Raw genomic sequence first — 24,864 nt, 5'->3', positions numbered from 1 at the left:
TAAATTCACCTAAATTGTTAAACTCAATGCATCTAGAGTACTTTTAATTGAAAAAAGAGCAGCTAAAATGCTTCGAGGATAGACGTTTAGGTGCACTTACATAAGTTATAACTTGAAATGTTACATAAATGGCTTGTAAACATATATTTAAATACATTTACACACAAATATAACATAAAAATTGCCTAGATTTATAGCATTTAGCCAACTTTCAACCTAAAACTTTCGGTAAAGGCATTTAGATGCTTAAGGCAGTTAGTCCACTTTAAATATTAGATGTGTTTGGATGCACTAAGTTTTAAGTTGTAAACACTTCACATGTGAAAAGAGTTTTAAGTACTGTAAACCGTTTACAGGATATTCTATTTGACTTTTTAAGTTATAATCCATTTATAGTGGGCTAACTTGTGAAGTGTTTATAATGCATAAAGTATATGTTCGCGCTACATACAGCTTGAGGTAGTTAATTCCACAAAAAAGAGCAAATCACATAAAATTAACATAATTTTTTTTAGAGCCCTGAAAGATCATTAAAGCATGCATGCACCAAATGGATTGGACTTCCTCCACCCATTATAATGGGCCTCAAAATACAATTTGGAAGTGTTTACGATGGACATCCCATCGGTGCTTATGTGGTCAATTTGATGACCAATCAAGCTATTTTGGGGACCATAGAAGAACATGAAGGCAAGCATGTGGTGGACAATTTGAATGCACCATAAACATTATGGTGGGCCCTACACATCATGAGTGTGTATTAGCCATTGTGTTATCTTACGTATGATTAGAGGTGGGCAACTTGGGCCCGATTCAGTGGATCCGACCTGACCAGACTTGACTCGGTACCGTTCCGAACAAAACCGAAGGTTTAGATCGAGCTTGATTGATTCTGATGGTCCAGATCCGATATTATTTCGAGTCGGGTTCGGATAGTACTGTATCCGGACAGATCCGGTACGAATACCTGGACCGTAGGGTCCGAACCGAACCGAACAGACCCGACCTGGAGCGACGTCGGGTATACTATAAATACCATTTTTTCACCCAAACCTAACCCTCTTTTCTTACCCTAGCTCATTTTTTCCCCCAAACCTCTCCCTCTTTTTACCCTAGCTCGTTTTTTCCCCAAAACTCTCTTGCCTGAACGAGAACGTGTGAAATCTTCTTCGGTTCTTCCTCTCCTCTTCTTCTTCGATGCTCGTCGCTTGATCACAGGTAGGTTTCTCTTACCCATAAGCCGTGGAAGTCCACTGTGGATTAATGTGGACTTCTGCTGGGTTTTCACAGGTATTATTTCCATTTAAACTTTAGAGAAAATCGCTATGATTTCGGACCTCCGGCCTCTGTTACAAACATCCAGAAGAGAGAGAGAGGGAGTCTGTTTGGAAATGGAGGAAAACAAGAGAGAGGAAGAAGGGTTTCCTTGTTCTTGTCTTAATTTTGTTGTGGTGTGATGGTCCGTACCCATCTCAGACCTTTTGCATTGTATATGAGTTGGAAAGTCTTGTCTTTTGATAACCCATCTCTCTCTCTCTCTCTCTCTCTCTCTCTCTCTCTACTATTTCTCTCTAAATCTAAAGTGATATCTTCCTTCTTCTAATATTCTCCATGGGTTTTTAATTTGGAAATGATTTTCTAGAAAAAAGAGGATGATAGGTCTTAGTACACCACATGAACCAGATTACTTTGAGTTTCTTGGAGTTGATCCCACTGGAAGATATGGAAGGGTATTGTTATATTTTTATATTTTATATTTCTATTACTTTTCAGTCCTTTTTCTTTCTTTCTTTATTTTTGGTTGAGAAATTTCTATTGTTGTTACAGTACAATGAAGTCCTTGGCAAAGGAGCTTCCAAGACAGTGTATGGCCTTCTCCTCAAGTTATCCAATAACCCTTTTTTGTATTTTAGGAAACTGTGCGGTTTTCCTAATGTGGGTACTTTTTTGGGGTGGGGTTTTGTTGAAGGTATAGAGGTTTTGATGAATATGAAGGTATTGAGGTTGCTTGGAACCAGGTGAAACTGTATGACTTCCTTCAGAGCCCTCAAGATCTTGAGAGGCTCTATTGTGAAATCCATCTCTTGAAGACACTCAAACACAAGAACATCATGAAATTCTACACTTCTTGGGTTCATACTACCACTGGAATATAAATTCAAGCACCCTTTTATTTCATTTTTTGGGATTTGAAATTGTACATATGAAAATTCAGCAATCGATCCGAACCTTGCACAATTCGATCCGACTCGGTTTTCCTGACCGAGTCGGACTCGGATCGGTTCAAACCAGCATATGTTCGGGTCGAACGGAGTTAGCTGACTTAGACTCGGTTCCGGTTCGGTCCGAGTTCGGGTTGGGCCATGTAAAATCCGAACCTGGTCGGGTTGGGCTAAATCTGAGCCGACTCGGTCCGATGCCCAACTCTACATATGATGTCTTTTTAATTGTAAACATTATAACTATGATTTAAAACATGGCCTTGTATTATGGGCACTACCTTGATGTGTGTATTTTGTAATCTGAAACATGGCCCTTCCCACCACCATGGGCTGTTTGTTAGATTACCTGCATTTGGGCAAATGCAGGTATCCCAACAGCCTATGCAATCTAATTATTAGTAATCCTTCACAACTTGAAGATTTTGCGAGCATCCAACGGACCCCTTATTAAAGCAACAACAATGAAATTATAATTTCTCAGCATTCAAACCAAGGGCTTGAGTAGCATTTGATATCTCCCAACTGGACTTAAGAGACATCAGAACAATTGCTTCAGTTGTAATTTATGTAATTTATATTCTAATATGCTGGGCTCACATGTATGGATGGTTAGATGATTGAAAATTGAAAACTGTTCATGTAGTCCAAATCACATGCACAACAGATCACCTTTTTAAGTGTGATCAGTGAACTGTGGCTCATTTGACTCCTATGACACCAAAACAAGCAAAAACCAATGGAAGCTGCATTCAAAACAGTGTTCTGATGTAAAAGACTAATACAGAAATGTTGAAATGTTGGGTTTGCTACATGGTTAAAATGATGTATGGGTTTTATCTACTCCGTCCATTCTTTTTCCATATCATTTTAGAATATAAAACCAAAAAATTAGGCAGATCAAAGGCTCAAGTTGACCACACCACATGAAAGAGTGGTGATGATGACACCCAGAGTTGAAACCTTTTTAGGGCCCGGCGTGATGGTCAAGTGCCATCCAACCTGTTCATAGGGTCACATGGACCTGAATGAATGGAAAATATATATGAGCTTGATTCAAAACTTACGTGGCCCCTAAAAAGTTTTCAATGGCACGAGTTTAATCCGTCACTGTGTGGTCCACTGAGCCTTTGGAATTGCCTCATTTTTGGGCTTGTACCCTAAAATAGTATGGAAAAATAGATGGACAGTGTGGATAAAACCCGTACATCAATGTGGCCCCTCAAAGCCCTGTCCGTTCCTAGCTATACACGGGTGGGGTTAGTACCCATCCGCGTCCGGTGAGAATTTGAACCGGATGGATGGAATCATAGGGACGCGGATTAAGTCCTACCGGATCTGTGGGGCCCACATAGATGTAAGTGTTTTATCCACGCCGTTCATCGCTTTTATCATACCATTTAAATTTATGATCCTAAAAATGAGGCAGGTCCACAGCTCCAGTGTACCACACCAAAGTAAGCTGCAGTGATAATGACACCCACCCTTGAAACCTTTCTAAGGGCCACCGTGATGTTTTTTTTATACCATCCAACCAATTCATTAGTTCATGTAGACGTGGATGAAGTGAAAAAACAAATATAAGCTTGATCCGAAACTTCTCCAGCTCTTAAGAACTTTTTAATGGTGGACGTTCAATCTCTACTTTGTGGTCCATTGGAGCTGTGGACCTGCCTCATTTTTAGAATTATATTTTAAACTGATCTGAGAAAAGAGATGAACGGCGTGGATAAAACACTTACATCACGGTGGGCCGTAGGACGCAATCCGCGTCCGGAATCATAGAATCTAAACATCAACTAAAAAGCAGGAAGGTTTCTACGGTGTTCATTTCCATTCCCACTGTTTCCTGTGGTGTGGCCCTCTTGGATTTTTATCTGCCTCACTTTCAACTTGTTCGTACTAAAATGAGCTAGTGAAACTGATGGACAGAGTGGATTTTATACAGACATCTCCGTGGGTCCCACAGGGCTTTGTGTTACAGGAACTGCCCATGAAACTCGCGTCCGGGTTGGAGACCGCATCCAGTACACGTTCGCACGAGATGGACGGAGGTTTCTCGGACCACGTGCCATTGAAATTCACTTGAGATGAATCGATACTGTTCATCGGATATGAGCACCGTTAACAATGACAATACCCAAAAATCTTCCTTTTAACGTCAGTGTTTTATATTTACCGTCCATTTTTTCTGTTATCCAAGTGTGAACTAATTAACTTTCCAGTCATAAATTTATATCACGATAAAAAAAAAATCATAATATACTCTATGAATGGTTCAGATCTCTCGTACATTCTCTGAGTAGTCACATGAGATGCGAAGCTCTCATTCTATCTCACGCGAGCGAGTGCACACAGAATTCCCCATAAGAGACCATTTCCCCGGCCAGCCGACTTCGTTGTCTCTCTCGCGACTAAGGATCAAACCTGTGTCGCCGCTCGTTGGGCCCCACATGCAGAGTGGTTTGATGATCATAAACGTCCATATTGTCGAATATATGCTGTACGTACCAGCATGAGAAGCTTACATTCAACGGGTAATTACGAGTATCACTATCTGGAGATGAATCCAGAACAATGAAAAAGCAAAATTTTCAATGGCTCCAATTCAAATACAAAAATCAAAGGTTAGGATCATTACAAAATACTGATAACTGGAAATAACTTATTTACGGAATTATCTAGAAAACGAACGGTTCAAATCATGGGATCATCTCAGCATGTGGGCCCCCGTTGGTGGCGACACACGATGGCGCTTTACTCGAGATGGAGGTAAAAACGAACTCGTCCCATCCTCCTCCAAAAGCCAGGATCTGCTCTTCCAGACGGACTGGATTCCCCCCTCTTTCTCTCTCGATAGCCATCAGCCATGTGGAGAAACTCATCGAGTTTCTCTTCCAAGCTCTTCTCACTCTCTCGTGCAAACCCTAACCCTAACTCTCCCATCTTTCGCGGCGCCGATGGCGTCCGTACACCGCTCTTCCCACCACCATCTCACCTCCACTCGTCGAGCTCAGGGATCCCTCCGTCCGTCGATCCCTTGAAACCAGCGCTTGCAAAGTCCGAGGCGGGAAGATCTTTCGGATTCGCTTCTTCGTCGTCAGCCGCGATCCTTAGCTCTCCAGCATCTGCTTCGGTTGCGGAGGCGGTCCGGCATTATGGCCAGTGCTACTGGGAGCTTTCGAAGGCTCGGCTCAGGTCAGATTTCGGAAAATTCACGTGTACGGTTCATAGCAAGATCTTTATTTTTTATTATTTGTTTTTGGGGTTTTTAAACTTGAAAATTGGAATTGGGTCTGTTGGGAGTCGATTGGAATCTGAAGCTTTTGATTTCCATCCTACGTGTCTGCATTTGGATGCACAAGTGAATTGAATTGTGAACATCTCGGTGAATCTGCTTCTATTCTTCATTATATCTAACCCCGTCAAAATGCTCTAGAACACACCTCATATCAATGGAATAACTGTAATGGCTATACGGCCAGCCTTATGGTTATTATTGGCCTTAACGGGCGGTTACAGCCCTATAACTGTCAGATTTTGTTTTTAAAGGAAGAAACTGTGTTGGTCTGTTACGGGCCATATTTTATCAGAACGGGCGTTACTCCCCAGTATCATGTAACGGCTCCCACCATCACCATATGTTACCAGGAGGTGGAGAAGCTATTTACATAACTTGTTAAATGATGATTACTCTAGGAGCTTAGGAATAGAAGGAATTATTAACTCAAATGAGGCTGGAGGTTTTAGAAACTTTTGTGGGATTATGATATCCAAAGAGAAGGAAGTTTTGAGAAAGATCACGTTAAGAAAGGCCCTCGGGCTAGATGGTATTCAAGTAGAGGTTTGGAAGTGTGTGAGAGATATTGGTTTATTTTTGTTGACAAAGATGTTTAACATGATTGTAACGAAGAATGTCAAACTAATGGAGGAAATAGTACTGTGACTGTGAGATCTATTTATTGGAATGTAGGAGACATGCGGAGCTTTACTAACTATTATGGGATTAAACTTATGATTCATACCATTGAACTTTGGAAGAGAGTGATCAAGCAAAAATTAAGCATGGATGAATGTGATCAGAATATTAATTGACATTCAGGCTAGGAAGGTTGGCCATTGAGGCTATTTTCCTAGCTAGATAGCTGATGGAGAAACATAGGGTGAAGAGGAAGGATCTCCACATTGTTTTTGTTGATGTAGAGAAAGCATGCGACAGAGTCCATAGAGAGTTAATACGGTGGATGTTGGGAAAAAAAGGAGTTTCAAGATGATACATTGACATGATTAAGGATATGTATGGGGGAGCAATAACAAATTTGAGGACCACTAACAAAGAGACAAGTAAGATTCCAATGGTGTAGGCTTGCACTAGGGGTCAACATTAAACCCATATCCTTTTGCATTGGACAACTTAACGAGGCATTAATGAGAAGAGATCATGTGGTATTTGTTGTTTGCAAATGACATAGTTTTGATTGACCAGACGGGGAAGTTAACTCAAAGCTAAAACTATGGAGGGATGCTTTAGAATCTAAAGCATTGTTGTCAAAACTGTTGTCGGATTGCAAATTGTAATGGGGGATTGTCACCATTGACAACCTTCGAAGAAGATCCCTCGTATTGCTGAACATCTGTTAGATGTGCATGCAAGATGCATAATCGATCGATCATCTCTTTATTCACTGTCCGTTTGTGAGGAAGATCTGGGACTATTTTTTGGCTCATCTCAGCACTATGTGGGTTATGCTGAAATCCGTGGAGGAACTCCTTTGGGTAGGGCATGGAGGAGGAAAGGGAAAATCTGAAAAAGTTAGATGGAGGCTTCATATTATGGACATCATGTGGGTTATTTGGGGAGCAAGAAATGCTTGTTGCTTTCATAATAAATCTTTGTCGATTGAGGGGGCCATTGGTAGAATCAAAGGCTTTGTTTCAGGTTGAGCAGCTTATGTAACTCCAGCCTAGGCTATTTTGGGGATCTTTCTTGTTTGTCTTGTATTCTCTTCTCGCCTTTTTGTGTGTTTTTCAATAAAAGTTGTTGTTACCTCTCAAAAAAAAAAAAAAAAAGGGAAAAAAAAGAAGATAAGTGTAATTTGAATTGTAAGTAGGGTTTTGAATAGTATATTGTAAGAAGAATTGTAGGATTCATCTAAAAAAGGATTTGTTGTGGGATGCAAATGGTTTTGCCGAATATTTGACTTAAATCACATATAGTAATTCATAAATTATAGGATTTTGACAACTATGATCCAAAGGTTTTAAAAAGTTAGAACATAGTATATGGAATGTAATTGTAGTAACAATAAGAGTGGAAGTGAGGAATTAGTTAATATTGTTAACCAAGAGATACCCCATGAAGATAATTTTCTATATCTTGGGTCAATAATTCATTAAAGTGGAGGGATTAAGAAGGTTGTTATTCATAGAATTAGAGCTAGGTGGATGAAGTGGAGATGTTCCTCTAGAGTTTTATATGATTTCCATATACCAATGAAATTGAAGGACATTTTCTTTTTTTGATATAGCTATAAGACTATCATGCTTGGATAAAATGTTGGGCAATCATGGACTAACATGTTTGTAGGATGAGAATAGCTAAAATGAGGATGTTGAGGTGGATGAGTGGCAGGACAAGGAAGGATAGAAATAGAACTTAGGAGTAGTACTTATAGGTACTAAGATGAGGGAAACCTAGATGGTTTGGCCACGTGCAACAGAGACTAGGAATTGCACTGGTTAGGAGTGACTTGGTCCAACTTAAAGGCTCTTTAAGACAAGGGGAATGCCCAAAAGGACATGGGTAGAGTTAGTAAGAAAAGTAATGCAGGGGCATTTTCACGCCGGGCTCGAGTGAGGTTGCCTGTGGGATGCAAGGGCACACTCGGGGTGGGCGGCCCGTGTGAGGCGGGTGGCTAGTGTGACGCGGTACCCATGTGATTTGGGGCCCACGAGGAGGGTTCGACCGAGGTCCCAACCCATAAGATGTGGGGCCTGAGCTATGAGATAAAGGGATTAATTCGCCACGCTCTATCAGTTTGAGCTTTTAGAGCAAGTGGTTCATTGTCATGCATCAAATTGGTATCAGAGTAGGAGATCTCGTGTTCGAGACTCCTCACCGGGGTGATTAATGCAGGGGCATTTTCATATCGGGCTCAAGTGGGGTTGCTTGTGGGATGCAGGGGCACACTCGGGGTGGGTGGCGGTACCCATGTGATTTGGGGCCCATGAGGGGGTTCAGCCGAGGTCCTAACCCATGAGATGTGGGGCTGGGGTTATGAGATAAATTGATTAATTCGCCACACTCTATCAGTTCGAGCTTTTAGAGTAAGTGGTTAATTGTCTTGCATCAAATATTAATGCGGGGGCATTTTCATACTAGACTTGTGTGGGGTTACTTGTCGGATGCAGGGGCACACTCGGGGTGGGCGGCCCGTGTGAGGCGATACCCATGTGTTTTGGAGCCCACGAGGGGGGTTCGGCCGAGGTCCTAACCTATGAGATGTGAGGCTTGGGCTATGAGATAAATGGATTGATTCGTCATGCTCTAACAGTTCGAGCTTTTAGAGCAACTGGTTAATTGTCGCGCATCAAATTGATATCAGAGCGGGAGGTCCCGTATTCGAGACTCCTCACCGGGGGTGATTAATGCGGGGTCATTTTCACATCAGGCTTGAGTGGGGTTGCCTGTAGGATGCAGGGGCACACGGGGTGGGCGGCCCGTGTGAGGCAGTACCCATGTGAATTGGGGCCCATGAGGGGGGTTCGACCGAGGTCCTAACCCACGAGATGTGGGGCCTGGGCTATGAGATAAAAGGATTGATTCACCATGCTCTAACAGTTTGAGCTTTTAGAGCAACTGGTTAATTGTTTTTTATTTTTTTTTTAAAATAAAAGTGACGGAAGTTATATTAAAAAGATCAAAATACAAGAGAAAGAGGGAACTCCTGCTAAGATAGGGGGAGAAACAACCTCCAAAGCAAAAACAAAATACAGCCAATAGATTGGGAAAAAACTTAGTTCCCATGTTTAATTGTCCTGCATTTAAAAAACTTAGTACCCATGGTTTAATTGAAGATATGGTCCTTGATAGAGTGGGATGGTGAACCTGGATTTGCGTAGCTGAACCCAATTAGTTGGGATAAGGTGTAGATGATGATGATGTTGACACAAAAGAATCTACAAGTTCCATCTTCTTGCCTGGGTGGGCAGTAAAGACATCCTTATGACCAATATTGCTTTGTTGGGTAAACGGTGATGGAGGCTGTGATTTTGTAGCTGTTATAACTGAGGGTTATTGCCAAGAAATACTAGGTCATTGTTAATGGCTGGGATGTGTTTTGTGCTTCCTGCAGGGGGGGGGGGGGGGGGGGTAGGTCCGGTTGTTTTGCAGTCTCTGGGGTAGTTTAGATCCAGAGTTGGGAAGACCTAAGGTGTGCTGCAATTCCTCCGTGTGAGAAATTCTAAGATCTGTATCTGGCTGCTGCTAATGGAGGGTCTTGATAAAAAAATTTGTTTTCAACTTTCTGGAGTAAGATCATCTAAGGTTCTCGTTTTCACGGCAATCTCAAGGAGGATGAAATTGTCAACTTGTCACGTTTACTGAACCTTCTCTCGGGTGTTTACATCCCCAAACATGGCTCAGACAGGAGGATCTGGGCTCTAGAAGCAGATGGGAAATTTTTTGCTATGTCATGCTTTCTTTCTGGAGAAAATCGGATTATTTCATCTTCCTTTCCATGAAAGTGAGGGCATTTGTGTGGACCGCATGTCTTGAAAAGATCCTCACAATTGATCATATGAGGAGTTATGGGGTTGGTGATTCCAACTAGAGCTGTACACGAACTGAGCTAGCTTGGTCAACTTGGCTCGAAAAAGCTCGATTCGACTCGGTTCGAAATCGAGTTCGAGTTGAGTCGAGCTTATTTTTTGAGCTTGAAATTTTTTCGAGCCGAGTTCGAGCTGGCCCGAGCTTGACTTGACTCAGTTCGATGTATAACTCGAACTCGGCTTGACTCAGTTTGACTTGGCTCGACTCGGTCAAGTGGTATAAAAAGAAAAATTTTAAACCCTAAGGTTTATCCCACTTTCAAGTTTCAACCTAGCCGCCCGAGCTCTCCCTCCCTCCCTCTCGAGCAACTAGTCCGGTCACCGGTGCTCGCCCGTAGCCGCTGCCCTGCCTTGCTGCCTGTCCCTCGTTGGTCTGGTGGTCCTTGCCTTGCCCCGCTGTCTTTGGCTCTCTGCTGTTCGCCCTGCCCCTGCTGTCCGGTGGTCCTTGCCCTGCCCTTGCCGCAACTCGCCAGTTAGGCCATCGCCCTGCCCTGCCTTGCCCTACCCGCCGGTAAGCACGAACTCGAACTCAGCTCTAAAACTCGAACTAGAACTCGAACTTGGCTCGAAAGCTTGAGCTCGAACTCGGCTCAAACTAGTCTGAGCTGCTGAACGAGCCGAGTCGAGCTGCACAAAGCGGCTCGGAGACCGAGCCCAGCCGAACACAAGCTGGGGGTAGCTACTGACCGAGCTGAGTCGAAATGAGGCCAGCTCAACTCAGTGTACACCTCTAATTGCAACTCACTGCTGTATCTGCTGCAATAGTGATGAAACAGTGAATCATTTGCAGATCCAGTGCCAAATTGCTTGGAAATCTGGTTGGCTGTTGTTGATAAATTTGGGATGGGCTTGGCCTCCCTGTGTTCATTTCCATGTGTGGTTAGTAGCTGATCTTCCGCTGCTTGGGGCCTCATTAGTTTGGCTTGAAAGGGACGGCGCAACCTTCAGTGGGAAGATCTCTTCAGTTGGAGTGTTTTCTTAGAAAATTTTCAGGTTAGTGAAGGCATGGGCGAAAGCTTGATCTTCCACTGATTGGGGCCTTGTCAGTTTGGCTTGAAAGGGATGGAACTACCTTCAGTGGGAAGATCTCTTCAGTTGGAGTGTTTTCGTAGAAAATTTTCAGGTTAGTGAAGGCGCGGGCGAAAGCGGATTCCAGGTTCATAGGCATATCTCTGTCGATGTTGGACTAGAATTGGGAGGAGGTTCTTATATGCAGGTGGAAGCACCCAAAGCCGAACCCTGGGTCAATAGCGCCTCCACATGGCAGTTTCATGGCTCACTTTGATGAGTGTTCTTTCGGGAACCCTAGGCCCGTGGAATCGGCAGAGCTGTTTGGGACTGCAGTGGTGTTTTGTTGAATGAATATTCTGGCCCTATCAGTCTCAAGGATTCAAATTATTTGTAGGCTGCTGTGCTGTTGCTGATTATTAAGATTGTCAGAAATATCTACTTATTCCTGATTACCATCAATAGTGATTCCAGCAATGGTGTAGTTTGGGCCATTCCCAGATCATCTCTGTGGAGGGTGATGGATATGGTGGAAGCAGCTTGGGATATGTGCGACCAAAAGCTGGTATTGATTTCAGTTGTTCCCAGAAGCGCCAGTGAAGTGGCTGATGATTTGGCTTAGTGCTGTGAGGGCTGACATTCTCATCACATATTGGAGATAATAGATAGGTGTTCTGATTTTGGGTGGTTTTTTGCTTTGTTTTTCTCTGTTGTGAGTTTTATTGCCTTCTCGGCATCTCTTTTCTGCCATGGATGTTTTGTGGTGTTTTGGCTCTTGCAGTCGAGCCACTTCTTGTACCAGTTCCTCCCCCCCTTTTAATAATTAATTCTGATTACCAATCAAAATGGGCTTAAATTAATTTCCCCACAGACTGGACTGATATTGTTCAAGTATTCTTTTTTTAACCAATCAATTGGCCATTGTCAGACCTTTCAAATAAAAAACATGTATCACATCTTTCATCTCCTTCCTATTTTCTTCTGCTTGTGTTTGAATCCCTTTCGTTCTAACTCTATCACACAATTGCTGGTATATGGCACATTAAATGTCATCTCACAGGAATGCATTGTCTTTTGTTTTTCCTATTGTGATTTGTACTCAGCTTGCTTGTTGTTGCAACTTCTGGAGCGGGCTTCGTCCTTGGGAGTGGCAGCATTATTGATTTTTCTGGACTTTGTTGGACATGTGCTGGGACCATGATGGTGGCAGCTTCTGCTAACTCCTTAAATCAGGTGCAGTAGTTGAACTATATTTGATAATCACCACATCTTCAACGCTTCTTAGATCTTACCCTCCCCTTTTCATTAGAATCTAGTATTGCGATATCATTAGCATTGTGATGCACTTGTTCAATTTTTGGGTGCACTTGTTTGATTTTATCTAAAGTAGTACTGATAGTGATAGCATACCTCTCAAAAAGCATGGACAAATTTTGAAGTTCACTCTTTGTGCTGTTTTCCAGGTGTTTGAGATAAATAATGATGCTAAAATGAAAAGAACAAGGCAAAGACCTCTTCCATCTGGACGTCTTGGTGTTGCTCATGCAGCTATATGGGCATCTAGTGTTGGAGTTGCTGGTACAACTTTACTGGCGTGGAAGGTGTCAAAATATTTTTGTTTACGACTTTTCTGTGACATGTTGATATTATCTTTTTCGTTTTTTTTTTTTAATTTTTTAAATATATATATATACTGGAGGATGATGTGCCATGAAGGAGTTTTGGGCCTAATGATTGCAAACTTTCGCAAGGTTGTTGCAGGCTAATGCCTTGGCAGCAGGGCTTGCAGCTTCTAATCTTGCTCTTTATGCATTCGTATATACCCCTTTAAAGCAAATACACCCAGTAAATACTTGGGTTGGAGCTGTTGTTGGCGCCATTCCTCCACTTCTTGGGTAATGCCTTCTCCTTTAGTTCACTTTTTCACTCTTGGTGGTCCTTAAATTGATTTTGCGTTTTGCTATTTACGGTGGAATTTGTTATCGTGGTCATATTCTTTAGGGAGATGAGTTTTGTTTGCATAATCGGCTCTATCTTTTCAATTGCCATTCATCAGTCCGCTTGTGAGCACAGGTTGCTAGAAACCTCAGCTTTGGGAGGGAAATAATCTTTATACTTTTAGAATAAGCTTTTTGCATCTTATGTTGATGTAATTTTATCATCTCATGGTTATTTCAGCCACTATCTGGTATTGGCTGTCGATAGTTGGGGCCAACCACTGGATAATTTTCATAAAATTTTCATTTGGTGCTTAGTGGCTAGTAAAGAGAATTGATAATGAACAGGCATTGATACCACAACTTGTGGCACTGTACCATCTTTCCCTCCAACATGCCACTTGTTTAGGAAAGTGCCATCAAAGCTAGAGGCCCCACCATGGTGATTACATATCTTCTCACTCAGTGGGCCACACCCGTGTGTTGAGTCAGTCCATCTTCTGTCCATTGATTCCAACGGCGTGGGCCACCTGATGAGCAGAGGTGATCTCCATGGTGGGGGGGCCTACAAAAGTGGCTTGTTTTTACTGTACCACAAGTTGCGCCTTGCCTTGCCTGCTGGTGATCAATTCACTAAATCGTTGTGCCCTGTTTGCTACACAACAAGCGTTATCTTAAGGAAACATTGGAATATTGGAAAGGAGGAAATAAGCTGCTGAAGAAGCTGCTAGCCTAGTGGGATGAGAAGCAGCTAGACACCTAGTGGCCGGCCTGGCTCCCCAAGTTTGGGGGACTGGTGGCCCTCACAACAACTAGGTTCATGCTGCATAGTTGGCTGTTGCGGCATATCTAACCCAAGTTGTTAGTCTCCTACTATGTATTTTACTGATAAACAAAGATTTCTCAGAACTTGAACAAGAACTGAAATATGTTCAAATAACTAGCGGTATTCAGTTACCAAGATTTTGTAAATGTTGCAATATTGTCAAGAATTTTTTTATTTTTGGTAATTTTATCGTGAAATTGTCATGATATAGGACGACTTATTTGAAAGTTAAAATAAGTCGTTTTATACCAATATTTCCCAAAATTTGAAATCATTTAACAAGTTATAATAAATATTTTTAACGTTTTATTTTCTGTGAGAAAAATATTAGATAATACCAATATTTCCTGATATTAGATAATACCGTGAGAAAAATATATATTTTTGAAAATCTCCCAAGAAATATCTGGCCGAGAAATTTTAAAGAACGATATTTGTCACTATGGCAGTATGAATGTTGTTACTTATTATCATTTGATGTTCATGGACATGTGGGTTTGAAACTTCCCCTTCCTATTGTTCCTTTTCTCTACTTTTCTTTAGGTACCTGAATAATGAATAGGTTTTATACTCCTAGTGAAGTTCGTGGATGATGATGGTTAGATCATCATCATCATCACATAGCCTTGTCCCAGCTATTTGGGGTCGGCTGTTTAGTGTCTCACCTAATGATAATTTTAGAAATGGTTAAGTTAGGATTATGGACTCTGCATTTATGTACATATTCTGCTCACAACATATCTGTCATGAGTTTTCAGGTGGGCAGCAGCTTCTGGTGAGATTTCGCTCAATGGGATGATTCTACCTGCTGCCCTCTATTTTTGGCAAATACCCCATTTTATGGCCCTTGCATACTTCTGCCGCAATGATTATGCTACTGGCGGGTATGTGTTCTACTACTTTTCAAAAGTTGTTTCTATTCAACAGATGTAGGGATCAAATGAATATGGCTTGTGCTCATTTTCTGTTGTTGATTGTGTATCATTCAGCTTTAAGATGATCTCTCTTGCTGATCCTTCTGGTCAGAGGACTGCGTTGGTAGCTTTGCGGAACTGCCTTTATCTACTTCCCTTGGGATTCCTAGCTTTTGATTGTGAGTTCTAATGCTTGGCACTTCTACCCACTAAACAAATAGACATTTCTCTATCTATGTTTCTTTCAGACATAATCAAATAGATCCTTTATTTTGGAAAGCTGATCCCAAATAGCTGGGACAAGGCTATCATGATGATGATGATTTTGGAAATATCCAATGTGCTAGTTCAATGTCATTCTGAGTCATGAGCATGACTTACAGCTCAGGTTCAAACGTCCTTGATTCAAGCCTCAGAAATTTTCTATAGCAGATTGAGGTGGAACTGAGTAATATACTAATTTCTAACATTGGTCGTACCATCTCTAGAGATGTGGACTGACTACTTCCTGAAACTACAATATATAAACAAATCTATAGTTAATATGCTACCTGTATGATCCTCTTTTTTTTTTTTTTTTTGCTTGTGCTGACCCCAATTTGTTGGAATAAGGCTTAGATGATGATGGTGATGATCATCATGTTTGTTTGTTTGTTTTTTTGTGGTCGAGTTCCCTATTCGGGCAGAGCTGGTCCATCCATGATGTGGGTTGTCGGTGAGGGTTGTCAGATCAATGGCTTGGAAAGGCCGACAATGAGCACCACATATCCAAACCAAGTTCCGATTGGGGAAGTTCTCTGTTTGGAACAAACAGGGAACTTGGCCTCTCTCTCTCTCTCTCTCTCTCTCTCTCTCTCTCGTTTTCTTTTTCTTTTTTAGGTTTTTGAAATGTACCCATTTAGCCCTTGTATTTAAAAATGTTGAGATGTTGAGATGTTGTGTTACCTTGATATGCTTCACCACCCATTTTTTTCATGAAACAGAACCAAATGATACCTTTCTTGGTTTTGATGTGCTCCTCGCAGAGGCCTAAAGGCAACTGGTTTTCTGTGTTACATGAAGAAGGTGCTCTGGACCATGAGTTTTGTGTAACTTCAAGATGGCCGTGATTTTAGCAAAAGTGAGCGAAATCTACATTTCATGGCATCTTAGTTTATCCATCATTCCATTAAGCTTATCAGCTTCTTCGTCCATCATCTGTGGATCTATAGATCAAAAGAAAACCCAACCCACTAAGAAATACAATCAGCTAGAATATTCAAACTGGAATACCACTGTTTCACAAAGAACAAAGCCCTCCCAAAAGATATAGAAGAGGGAGCAGTCTTATCCCTAAAGCAGCGGTGTCACTTGTTCGGTCTTGCATGCATATGATTGTATTTGCACATGATTTTTGTCTTTAGTTAACCTTGACCCCATGTGTTTACCTTTATTTATTTCTCATTCCTCTTCCAACTATAATCTAATTCATTAATTCAAAGTGTCAACAAAATCAGTCAAGACTGGGACACGTCTGATTGGCAACGTACTGTGGGTCTGCCCAAAGAAAATCCCAAAGCCAATGACATGCCTGGGGGTCCTGTACGTCACTAATCATCTTCTGCTCTGCATTCCCTGCTTACAACAGGATCCATTAAACTGTCACGTGATTTTCTAGTTTTAGCAGCAGTATGCAATCCCACTGCGAACTTCAAGCTAACACGCAATTCCTTCTTTATTCAATGCTCAGATGCATGTTTTTCCATCCAAAATATTTACTCTACAGTTTCAAATGCCAACTATTTGCAGGGGGTGTCACCTCAGAATGGTTCTGCATCGAATCATCACTCTTTACACTGCTCTTGAGTGCTGCGGCAATGTCATTTCACCGCGACCGCACAACGAAAAATGCCAGGCGGATGTTTCATGCCAGCCTTCTGTATCTTCCCGTATTTATGGCCAGCATGCTTCTCCATCGCCACCCCAATAATCATCCAGAGCTCACAGTGGCCGATTCAGATGGGCTCCTTGAGCTTCCATTCTCTGCTGTGGAAGGGCAGGAGAGTGAGAAGAAGAGAAGTCAAAATAAGCTGAAGAAAAACCCAGTTGGAGCACAAGCTCGTCCGCCTGTTGCTTATGCCTCCATCCCTCCTTTCCCATTTTTGCCAGCTCCCTTGTACATTTCGCCTGATCAATAAGTTTCAGTTGTCTGCAGGTGTCGGACTGTAACAAGCAAACACTGCGGTTGGGAGTTGTGTGCCGATATCTGTAAGATACCCTTTGTTTTTCTTCAAATTCTCTTGGGAGGCTTTTTTTTCCATCTTTGCTTCTTTCTCAAGTTCCATCTGAGTGAGATGATTGGTAGCAATAACGGATCTGTAAGTTGTCCATGACCAGTACATTTATTTTGCAGTGTGATTTTCTTGATTTATTTGTTTTCATTATCCATCAACTATATCAGATCTCGGTTGAGTTACATCATATGTTATCTGATATAGGTTGGGGTTCAAAAGTCACGAGGCTGGGGGGCATCCTAACCATCCCCATAGGTTCTTGATGATAATTTTTTACCCGATTTTAACGCCTGTTTTGAGGGCATATATTGAACCGTGTGGAACCATCTCATATTTAAGTGGGGGCACAATACATGAACTCTGGCCAGAGGATCAAGCTCAATTGGATGTATTTTTCCGCCGTTAAAAATCTTGTCTAGAAGGATGGTATTTTCTCTCCCTCCTAATATTTCCACTGTCCACGTTGCACACTTCTAGGGTGATTGAAACCGTTGATCTGGTTTGCCACCATGTGGGTGGGCATGGGGGTAGAAACTGCTGTGACTGGGCTATCGTAATAGCTCTTCAGCCGGTGAAGTTTCTTTCATTAAAAGTGGGCCATTGTGCATCTGTTTGCACAATCTTTTTGGTAGGCAAATTAAAGGAACTGGTACTTTTGTGCCCCATTCATTTGCTATGCCTGCCGTTAGCCTGCCTTGACCAGGCTGGCCTGGCCCAGGCTTCATGCTGCCCAATTCCAGCCCAAAATGTTCTAAGATTGCCCTAGTCTGACCCATGTCCAAAAGAAAATCCAAAGTGTTGCCACGCCCAGCCCATTTGATAGTTTATGTGCCTATGACTGGTCTACGACCACTTTCGCATGCAAAATGTGAAAAAAAGAAGGATTTTTTAGTTATTTCAATCGTATTTGGATACATGGAAAGGAAAGGAAATCTTATTTCTCATGAAACTACTTCTCTTGTTTGTCAAGACTTTCTTTGTGAGAATTGTGGAGATAACATTTTCAACCTAATAACAAAATTCATTTTTCTACATCAGCATTTTTCACAATGGAGGACAAGTGAATTTCTTAAGAGTTAGACTAAAATGTGTCACCATCATGCACTAATGTGCCAAAGGAGCCATTGTTCGTTTTGGGCTATGCCCATAAAGGCCACTATGCCACATGAACCAATGAGACACGTCTGCCTTCACCCATCTTCTCTCATGTCCTGCATGTGCCAATGTGCCACATGTACCACAATCTACACTCTCTTGGGCCCCATGTACTAATGTGCCACATGTACTACCATGTATCTTCTCTTGGTCTATGTGTGCAAAGTACCCTAATGCACTAATGCACCAAGTGTGTTGCCATTCATCTTTAGTTGCTCTATATGTGCCAATGTGTAGGTGTGCTAATGTGCACAAGTTCTACCATCAACATTCAGGTGCCCACATGTGCGAAATGTGCCCATGCATGCCTTTATAATATGTGCCAATGTACATCTTTGAGCACCTCACATGTGCTACGTGTGCTGCAATTCAGCTTCAATCACCTCACATATATCGGGCATGCCAAATGTACCACTGGTCATTTCATATATCTAACATGTCCAACATCTGCTATCCTACACATGCCATTGACTACTAAGATTATTATTTTTTACTAAATAATATATTTAGAAATAAAACCTAAAATTTTAAGAAAATCTTGTTGAAAAACAAACAAAGAAAATAATTGAAATATACTTTGAATGTTGACTCTAATCCTGTGATTTATGGCTTGTAAATAGTGGATGGTTGTAACATATTAGCCCTATTAAAAAGGTTAGGATCATTCGAATGATGTGAATCTTGCACCATGGTGTGCTTGTAGTTGTATGAACGAATGAACAGTTCAAATTGACCCATGTGCCGTTTAAAAGGTTTGGAAAGGTTGATGAGCAAATCACACATAACCGAAATTAGTTTAAGCTTGGCTCAAAATTGTGACGATAGCAAAAATTCAAGATATTTGAATAAGAACTTTTATGGTAATTTTCTTTCTGGCAGTTTTCTTTTCTTTTCTTTTCATTTTTTCAATCGACACAGATTGCCTGCCACCCCAACATCAGAACATCCTGCAGTCCCGAAAAAATGAGGCACATCCATTGAAACATTTGGTGGGGCATTAGAAGTTTCGAATCAGGCTAACATTTTTGTGTTTTCATTTCAGCCCAGTGGGAATGACCTTATGAACGGTTTGGATGGCATATTAACATCACAGTGGACCCGGGGACAGATTCAACGGCAGTCATGTCTCTGTCCCCACTGTTTTCTATCATGTGACCCACTTGAGTTCTGGCGTTGCCTCAATTTTGGGTTCATGTCTTAACATGAGCGGGCAAAACGGATAAACATGGTGGATCGGGATTTCTCACCAACATCATGGTGGGCCCCACTTATCTTCCGGGCTATCCGCGTCCACTTGCAAAGCCATATGTGCAAAATTGCGGCTGTCAATGGGTTGAGGTTCTGGAAGGGTTCTAGAGTGCAACGGTAGCCGGTATGATTGGATACGGGTCCAATTGGGTCCGGCTATCCTTACCAAGGACTTGCACCCTGATCTGATTGGGCCCAGGTATTTGTCAGGTATCCATTGGATCTTTGGTAAGGCTGCCAATGATCTGGGCCTGGGTTTAGCAAAATAAATTTTTAAAAAATGGCAAAGCCGGAAGCCCAACCTGATTAGTTCAAAATGCAAGCGTGGCGTTGGCTCTATGCCAGACTTATCTTTCAACCTTGGGTTTCGGGTATAGTCTGGCTCAAGTAAAGATATTTAAATAGTCGAGCTCGCCTCACGGATGGATGAGATCTTCAGACACATGTGCTCCTTTGACACATCCATGGTGTGTAAACGGGCTTTCTTACCTTCATCTTGGCTTAGCAAACCTCATTCCATTGCATAATTAATTACTAAAATTAAATTTATCAATCGTTTTAACCCATTTCGGACTGTGGACCCGATGAGGCCCGATTTCCCATTTTTTGCGGGCTCGAAAATGGTAGACGCGACCGGAACCCAACCTAACCTCTAAACGGGCCCAAAAAAAATAGCTGGGCCCGACAATTCGTCTCGGTTCCATCCAGGTACCCGCCTTAGGGATACAATCTCCTCCTGTCATTCACTAGGAGCGATCGACAGAAGACTTTCCTGTCCTTTCAGTCCAAAAGCCAGAGCAACCGTCTGCAGCTCTCCTCACAACAGAAACAGAGAGAGAGAGAGAGAGAGAGAGAGAGAGAGATGAAGGCTTCTATAAAGCTGAGGGAGGAGCACCAAAACCCGCTGCTCCGCGCCAAGGTACCCATCAGCGTCCTGGGCCTTCCCTTCATCTCAGCCGTCTCTGCAGGGGACCCCACCGACCTCTCCTTCCACCTCCGAACATCCTCCCCCAATGGCCCTTCCCTCAAACTCTCCTACATGCCTAACGACCTCCACAGCCCTTTCTCTCTCACTGTCCGATCCGGCATAGGCCTCTGGGGCTCTCCCGACGACTCTCCCCTCATCATGTCTGCCCATTTCACCCTCCTCGGAAGGGCAATTCCCTCTTTCTCTCTCCAAATCAAACCCCAATTCGGCGATTTCTCCCTCAAGAAGACTGCCTCCTCCCCGTACCTTCCTAACCCTAACCCTAACCCTGGCAAGGAGAACGGCGAGGCCCACCTCCAAAACGGCGGAGATCCTCCCGTCTTGAGGGAGTGGACTGAATTCCAGGCTGGCGGAGTGGGGTTCCTCTCCGGCATGGCTGTTACGGCGAAGACACTACTGCCGGTGATGAGGCGGGCGGTGGTGAAGTTCCGGTGGGGGGTGAATTTCGAGGGGGATGCCGGGCGGAAGAAGCTTCCGTTCCTGACAATGGATAAGATTGGGATTGAGCGGATTGAAGAGCCTAAGACAGGGAGTAGTGACAGAGGCGCTGGGCTCTTCCCGTCGGATTCCACGGGGAAGGAATTGGAGGTTTTGAAGGGGCTGTGTTTTTGGATGGGAAAGGAAGTGGAATCTCTGCAGAGGGAGAACCGGTCGATGAAGGAGAGTATAGAGGAGCTGAGATCAGGGGCTACAGCGAGGACTACCCGGGTTGAAGTTCCCAGCAAAAAGCCTCTGGAGGTGGCGAATGGTTCCAGCGAGTTCGATGGGTGGAGGAAGAAGAAGAATGGCGGGGGAGAGGATAGACGGCCGGAAGCCATGCCCAGCACATTTTCTGGAGCAGCTGCAAACGATGTAGGGGAGGAGCTGAAGAGAGCTATAAAGGCTGCTTCGTCTTAACAGGGTTTGAGCTTTGAATTCTCCATCTCTTGCCTTAACTCTTTCATTGCTTTTGTGGATAATCATGTTATTAGCTAGAAAAATCATTTTCATTATGCATTGCAATTTTCCATGCTTTTCCGTGATTTCTTTCCAAATCGAATGTAAATTATATCACTAAAGTGAAAATAATAATAATAATAATAATAATGATAATGTGAATATATATGTGTACATAGTACATGACCACAATGTGAGATTATTGGTTGGATTGTTTGAAATAGGGTGGCCCCAAACCCGTATGGCTCCACTTGTCTATCACCGCCTACACATCTGTACTGGAAAAAGCCACTACAAAGATGAATTGAGGAAATTGTGTTTGGTTGCACCAAATATCATGAAGTTTCATGATAATTTTCACCAAAGTAGACTGATTATCATGAATATCATGTAATTTTGTGATATTTGGTGCAACCAAACACACAATTACTTGATGAATTGGTATGTTCACAACTCACATGTGCCACTTGGTACACATTGTCCATTGGAGGTGGAGGGAGATCCCTGCTAGGCTGGAAAACCGCCAATTGATGGTGTGAGATGTCTGGTACACAGTATCAGTTACCACATCTGATCTTTTCTCTTGTATATATGGTGTAATCCTTTTGGCATTTTTCTTTTTGAGATTGTATGTGCAGCTTTCATTAATTATCTTATACCCTAAGTTTGCAGAATGCAGTTTTTAACTCCATTATCGGGGAAAAGAAAAAGAGTTCATGTAACCGGCTAAACATTTCTGTATTTTTCAGAAGATAGCCAAAAAAAACTTGTTTTTTACTTGTTTTCTGGGGCAAACCATTAAAATGTATTTTAGAAAAAAAAAACATGTTATATTTGGAAAAAAGAATTATTTAAGGATGATCTAACAATCAGAGATTGGTGGTCGTCATCCATTGATATTTATACAAGGATTAATTGAAAATGAAGGATTTGAGAGGTGCAAAGAATGATATTAATTTACGATTTGATTAACTATGAATGTTATTGCTCATGCATATAGAATTCTATCCATTTTGGTTGAAGTTTTGTATTTGATTAATCTTATTTATATTCAATATATCCACAAATGGGTGCATATATAGCCTTTTTTCTCAGTCTGTTTTTTCAGTCGAAACTGTATTAAACCCAAACTTTACATTCTCTGATTTTTTGGCATTTCCATTTTTTCAACTGAAATTTAGCCACCTTTTTAATGATCTAAACTGAATTAAACGTGAGCATTTCTATGTATTTTTGCCGTATGGCATTATTCTATGGTCTAACCCACTTTAAAAGAAATTAGGGTTTTGTATGACTAACTTAGCTGACTACTCTTTTATTATTATTATTATTATTATTTTTTAATACTTATCTTGCCACAAAACCTTTCACTTTTATCCATTTTTTTAGCAGATGAGGAGTCAGCTCTAACTGTCATGCTAAATCAACCCGTTCTATATCTGTTTTAACAATTAATTCACTAACAACATTATGTTTGTACCAAGAAACCCATTTTTATTTTTTATCTTTTATTTTTTTATTTTTAAATTATCTCTCTCGTTAGATCTGTTTGTGTGTGTTCACCATTCTAGGCGTTCATTCGTGAAGTATTCTTCGACAACATTTGTTTTTAAATGTTTGTACCAAGAAAACATTTCTATCTCTTGTTAGATATGTTTATACTGATTGATGATTCCCCATGTGGGTTATGGTGGAACACATTAAGATATATATATATATATCTATAGCGGAACGCTTACCTGCGAACCAGTTCGTACTATCACTTTTATCCATTTTTTTAGCAGATGAGGAGTCAGGTCTAACTGTCATGCTAAATCAACCCGTTCTATATCTGTTTAGTTAGGAGTGGGTGAGACTCCCCCCCAAACAGAATTCCTTGATCAGGGGAGGGATTGAAGGGTCCAAGGGTAGTAACAAAGGTTTGAAAGGTAGGAAGGACAGCATCTTAGGCCAGCAATTTTGGCCAATCTCATTGATGGCCTCACAACATGCGGGGCCCAGGTGGACCTGGTGCTTGACAGTGGAGGTAAAGATCTCAAGCTCGCACCCTTCCACGCTTTTGAAAGATGACCAACATGCTTCCATTTCTGGGTCTAGGATCGGGGGCAGTAAAAACTCCCATGGAGATGGCATCTTAAACTTCTCATCGTCAGCTTGGCCGCTTCTGACTGCTTCTGCAAGCCATGATCGTGACCATTAATAACTCTCCTGCTCTCCTCATGGTTGCAGTCCTTGTACTACTACTAAAGTGGGTTTGCAATGAGGGCTTGAGGATTGTAGGAAGTGGGAGGGTGGAGATTTATAGAGCTGGGGTAGAGAGGGCATGGGGCTTTGATATAATTGAAACGGTAACTATTAATAATAAACAAATAAATAAATTCTGCATGAATGCATGCTCCAGATATCAGCATTTGTTCGGTTATTGGGAATTATTTGATACTCCGGCTGCATACTATGCTGGATATGCAGAGCCTGTCCCAAAATCATATTGGGTGACGAATCCTAACCTCTTATTTGTGGACACTTCTGTTGAAATAGGACCGTTGGATGTTTTTATTCATAACCATTGGATAAATGCCCACAAGGAGTGTAATTTTTGGTTCATGATAATCGAAACTTGGACCTGTAATTTGGACAGGTTAATTTGAATTACCTGGATTCCATGCATGTAATTTCGAAGTAATTTATATGTGCCTGCGTATCATCCACACACTTTGCCAGAGTATCAAAGTTTTTATCTTTGGTTTTGTTTTTGTTTTGTCGAGCCTATGTTGTGTTCCTGTACCATTTCTTAAATGGTGCTGTGCTGACTCATCAATACAGTTGGCGTACATGTACTTTACTTTCCAGAGTGGTGGACCACAATTTTTATGGAATGTATCCTAATGATCACGACCATTGGATGTTTGTAATTATCCCAATGGTTGCTATCAAATGCATGGTTAAAATGAAAATGGTCATATGGTCCAAATTCAAGGGCCAATATTGGATATTTAAAAATAATGACTCGTGACCAATGTGGTTTTTGAGCTGTTATCTGGACACTTTGGGGGCCCATAATTTTGATGGTCTGGAATATGGATTGACATACGTATAGTGTATGCCACTTGTATGGTGGATAATGCTGAAAAAGCAGATAGTAGCAAATGTCAAAAAATGCACATGTTCTTTTTATTTATTTATTTATTTAATAGATGAATTACTAGTGAATTTATGGAACATAGTCCGTTATTATTTAATCCTGGAATGGGTTAGTAATTAGTAAATGGAAGTCTTCTTGAATGAATTGCATGTGGATGTAGGTAAAGAATATGATGCATGATCTCCGAATTAGTTACTTCATGGGGCTGGATCACCTTGATAGATTTCCACTGTTTGTTTAGCTCATGGTATGTCATCCATCCATCTATAATAATCTGGACTTTCATAATCGTGGGTGGGTACTCGTGTGGATTTAGCATGGTCTGAAATTCTCATGTATCTTAATCACCTGATTTCATGTTCAATCCCTACATCCCTACACGTTACAA

At 41.7% G+C, this 24,864-nt stretch overlaps 3 protein-coding genes and 1 long non-coding RNA gene across 4 annotated transcripts; all 4 read left to right on the top strand.

Moving 5' to 3' along the window:
- The first annotated feature begins 1,294 nt into the window (after positions 1 to 1,294).
- On the top strand, positions 1,295 to 2,156 carry LOC131249848 (probable serine/threonine-protein kinase WNK9). Its single transcript, XM_058250596.1, has 3 exons — positions 1,295 to 1,730; positions 1,828 to 1,865; positions 1,970 to 2,156. The coding sequence occupies exons 1-3, from the start codon at positions 1,653 to 1,655 to the stop codon at positions 2,154 to 2,156; spliced, it is 303 nt and encodes a 100-aa protein (XP_058106579.1). The 5' UTR covers positions 1,295 to 1,652.
- A 2,849-nt stretch (positions 2,157 to 5,005) lies between these two features.
- Positions 5,006 to 17,154, top strand: LOC131248153 (protoheme IX farnesyltransferase, mitochondrial). The gene is made up of 7 exons (XM_058248238.1): positions 5,006 to 5,417; positions 12,161 to 12,290; positions 12,521 to 12,658; positions 12,819 to 12,952; positions 14,579 to 14,704; positions 14,810 to 14,913; positions 16,523 to 17,154. The coding sequence occupies exons 1-7, from the start codon at positions 5,089 to 5,091 to the stop codon at positions 16,909 to 16,911; spliced, it is 1,350 nt and encodes a 449-aa protein (XP_058104221.1). The 5' UTR covers positions 5,006 to 5,088; the 3' UTR covers positions 16,912 to 17,154.
- Positions 17,155 to 20,272: 3,118 nt separating this feature from the next.
- On the top strand, positions 20,273 to 21,295 carry LOC131249479 (uncharacterized). The gene has a single exon (XM_058250292.1). The coding sequence runs from the start codon at positions 20,273 to 20,275 to the stop codon at positions 21,293 to 21,295; it is 1,023 nt and encodes a 340-aa protein (XP_058106275.1).
- Positions 21,296 to 23,175: 1,880 nt separating this feature from the next.
- LOC131249847 (uncharacterized) lies at positions 23,176 to 24,511 on the top strand. The gene is made up of 2 exons (XR_009172869.1): positions 23,176 to 23,921; positions 24,066 to 24,511. It is a non-coding gene; the product is annotated as an uncharacterized LOC131249847 (long non-coding RNA).
- The last annotated feature ends 353 nt before the right edge of the window (positions 24,512 to 24,864 follow it).

This window comes from Magnolia sinica, chromosome 6 (genome assembly GCF_029962835.1).
Source record: "Magnolia sinica isolate HGM2019 chromosome 6, MsV1, whole genome shotgun sequence".
Classification (NCBI taxonomy): Eukaryota; Viridiplantae; Streptophyta; class Magnoliopsida; order Magnoliales; family Magnoliaceae; genus Magnolia; species Magnolia sinica.
The sequence above is the reverse complement of the archived record's forward strand: the minus strand, read 5'-3'. Positions and strand labels throughout refer to the sequence as shown.

Coding starts and splice junctions, on each gene's coding strand:
- LOC131248153 (XM_058248238.1), top strand. CDS start 5,089: ATGTGGAGAAACTCATCGAGTTTCTCTTCCAAGCTCTTCTCACTCTCT. Junction 12,291..12,520: donor CTGCTAACTCCTTAAATCAG/GTGCAGTAGTTG, acceptor GCTGTTTTCCAG/GTGTTTGAGATAAATAATGA. Junction 12,659..12,818: donor CAACTTTACTGGCGTGGAAG/GTGTCAAAATAT, acceptor AGGTTGTTGCAG/GCTAATGCCTTGGCAGCAGG.
- LOC131249479 (XM_058250292.1), top strand. CDS start 20,273: ATGAAGGCTTCTATAAAGCTGAGGGAGGAGCACCAAAACCCGCTGCTC.
- LOC131249848 (XM_058250596.1), top strand. CDS start 1,653: ATGATAGGTCTTAGTACACCACATGAACCAGATTACTTTGAGTTTCTT. Junction 1,731..1,827: donor CCACTGGAAGATATGGAAGG/GTATTGTTATAT, acceptor TTGTTGTTACAG/TACAATGAAGTCCTTGGCAA. Junction 1,866..1,969: donor AAAGGAGCTTCCAAGACAGT/GTATGGCCTTCT, acceptor GTTTTGTTGAAG/GTATAGAGGTTTTGATGAAT.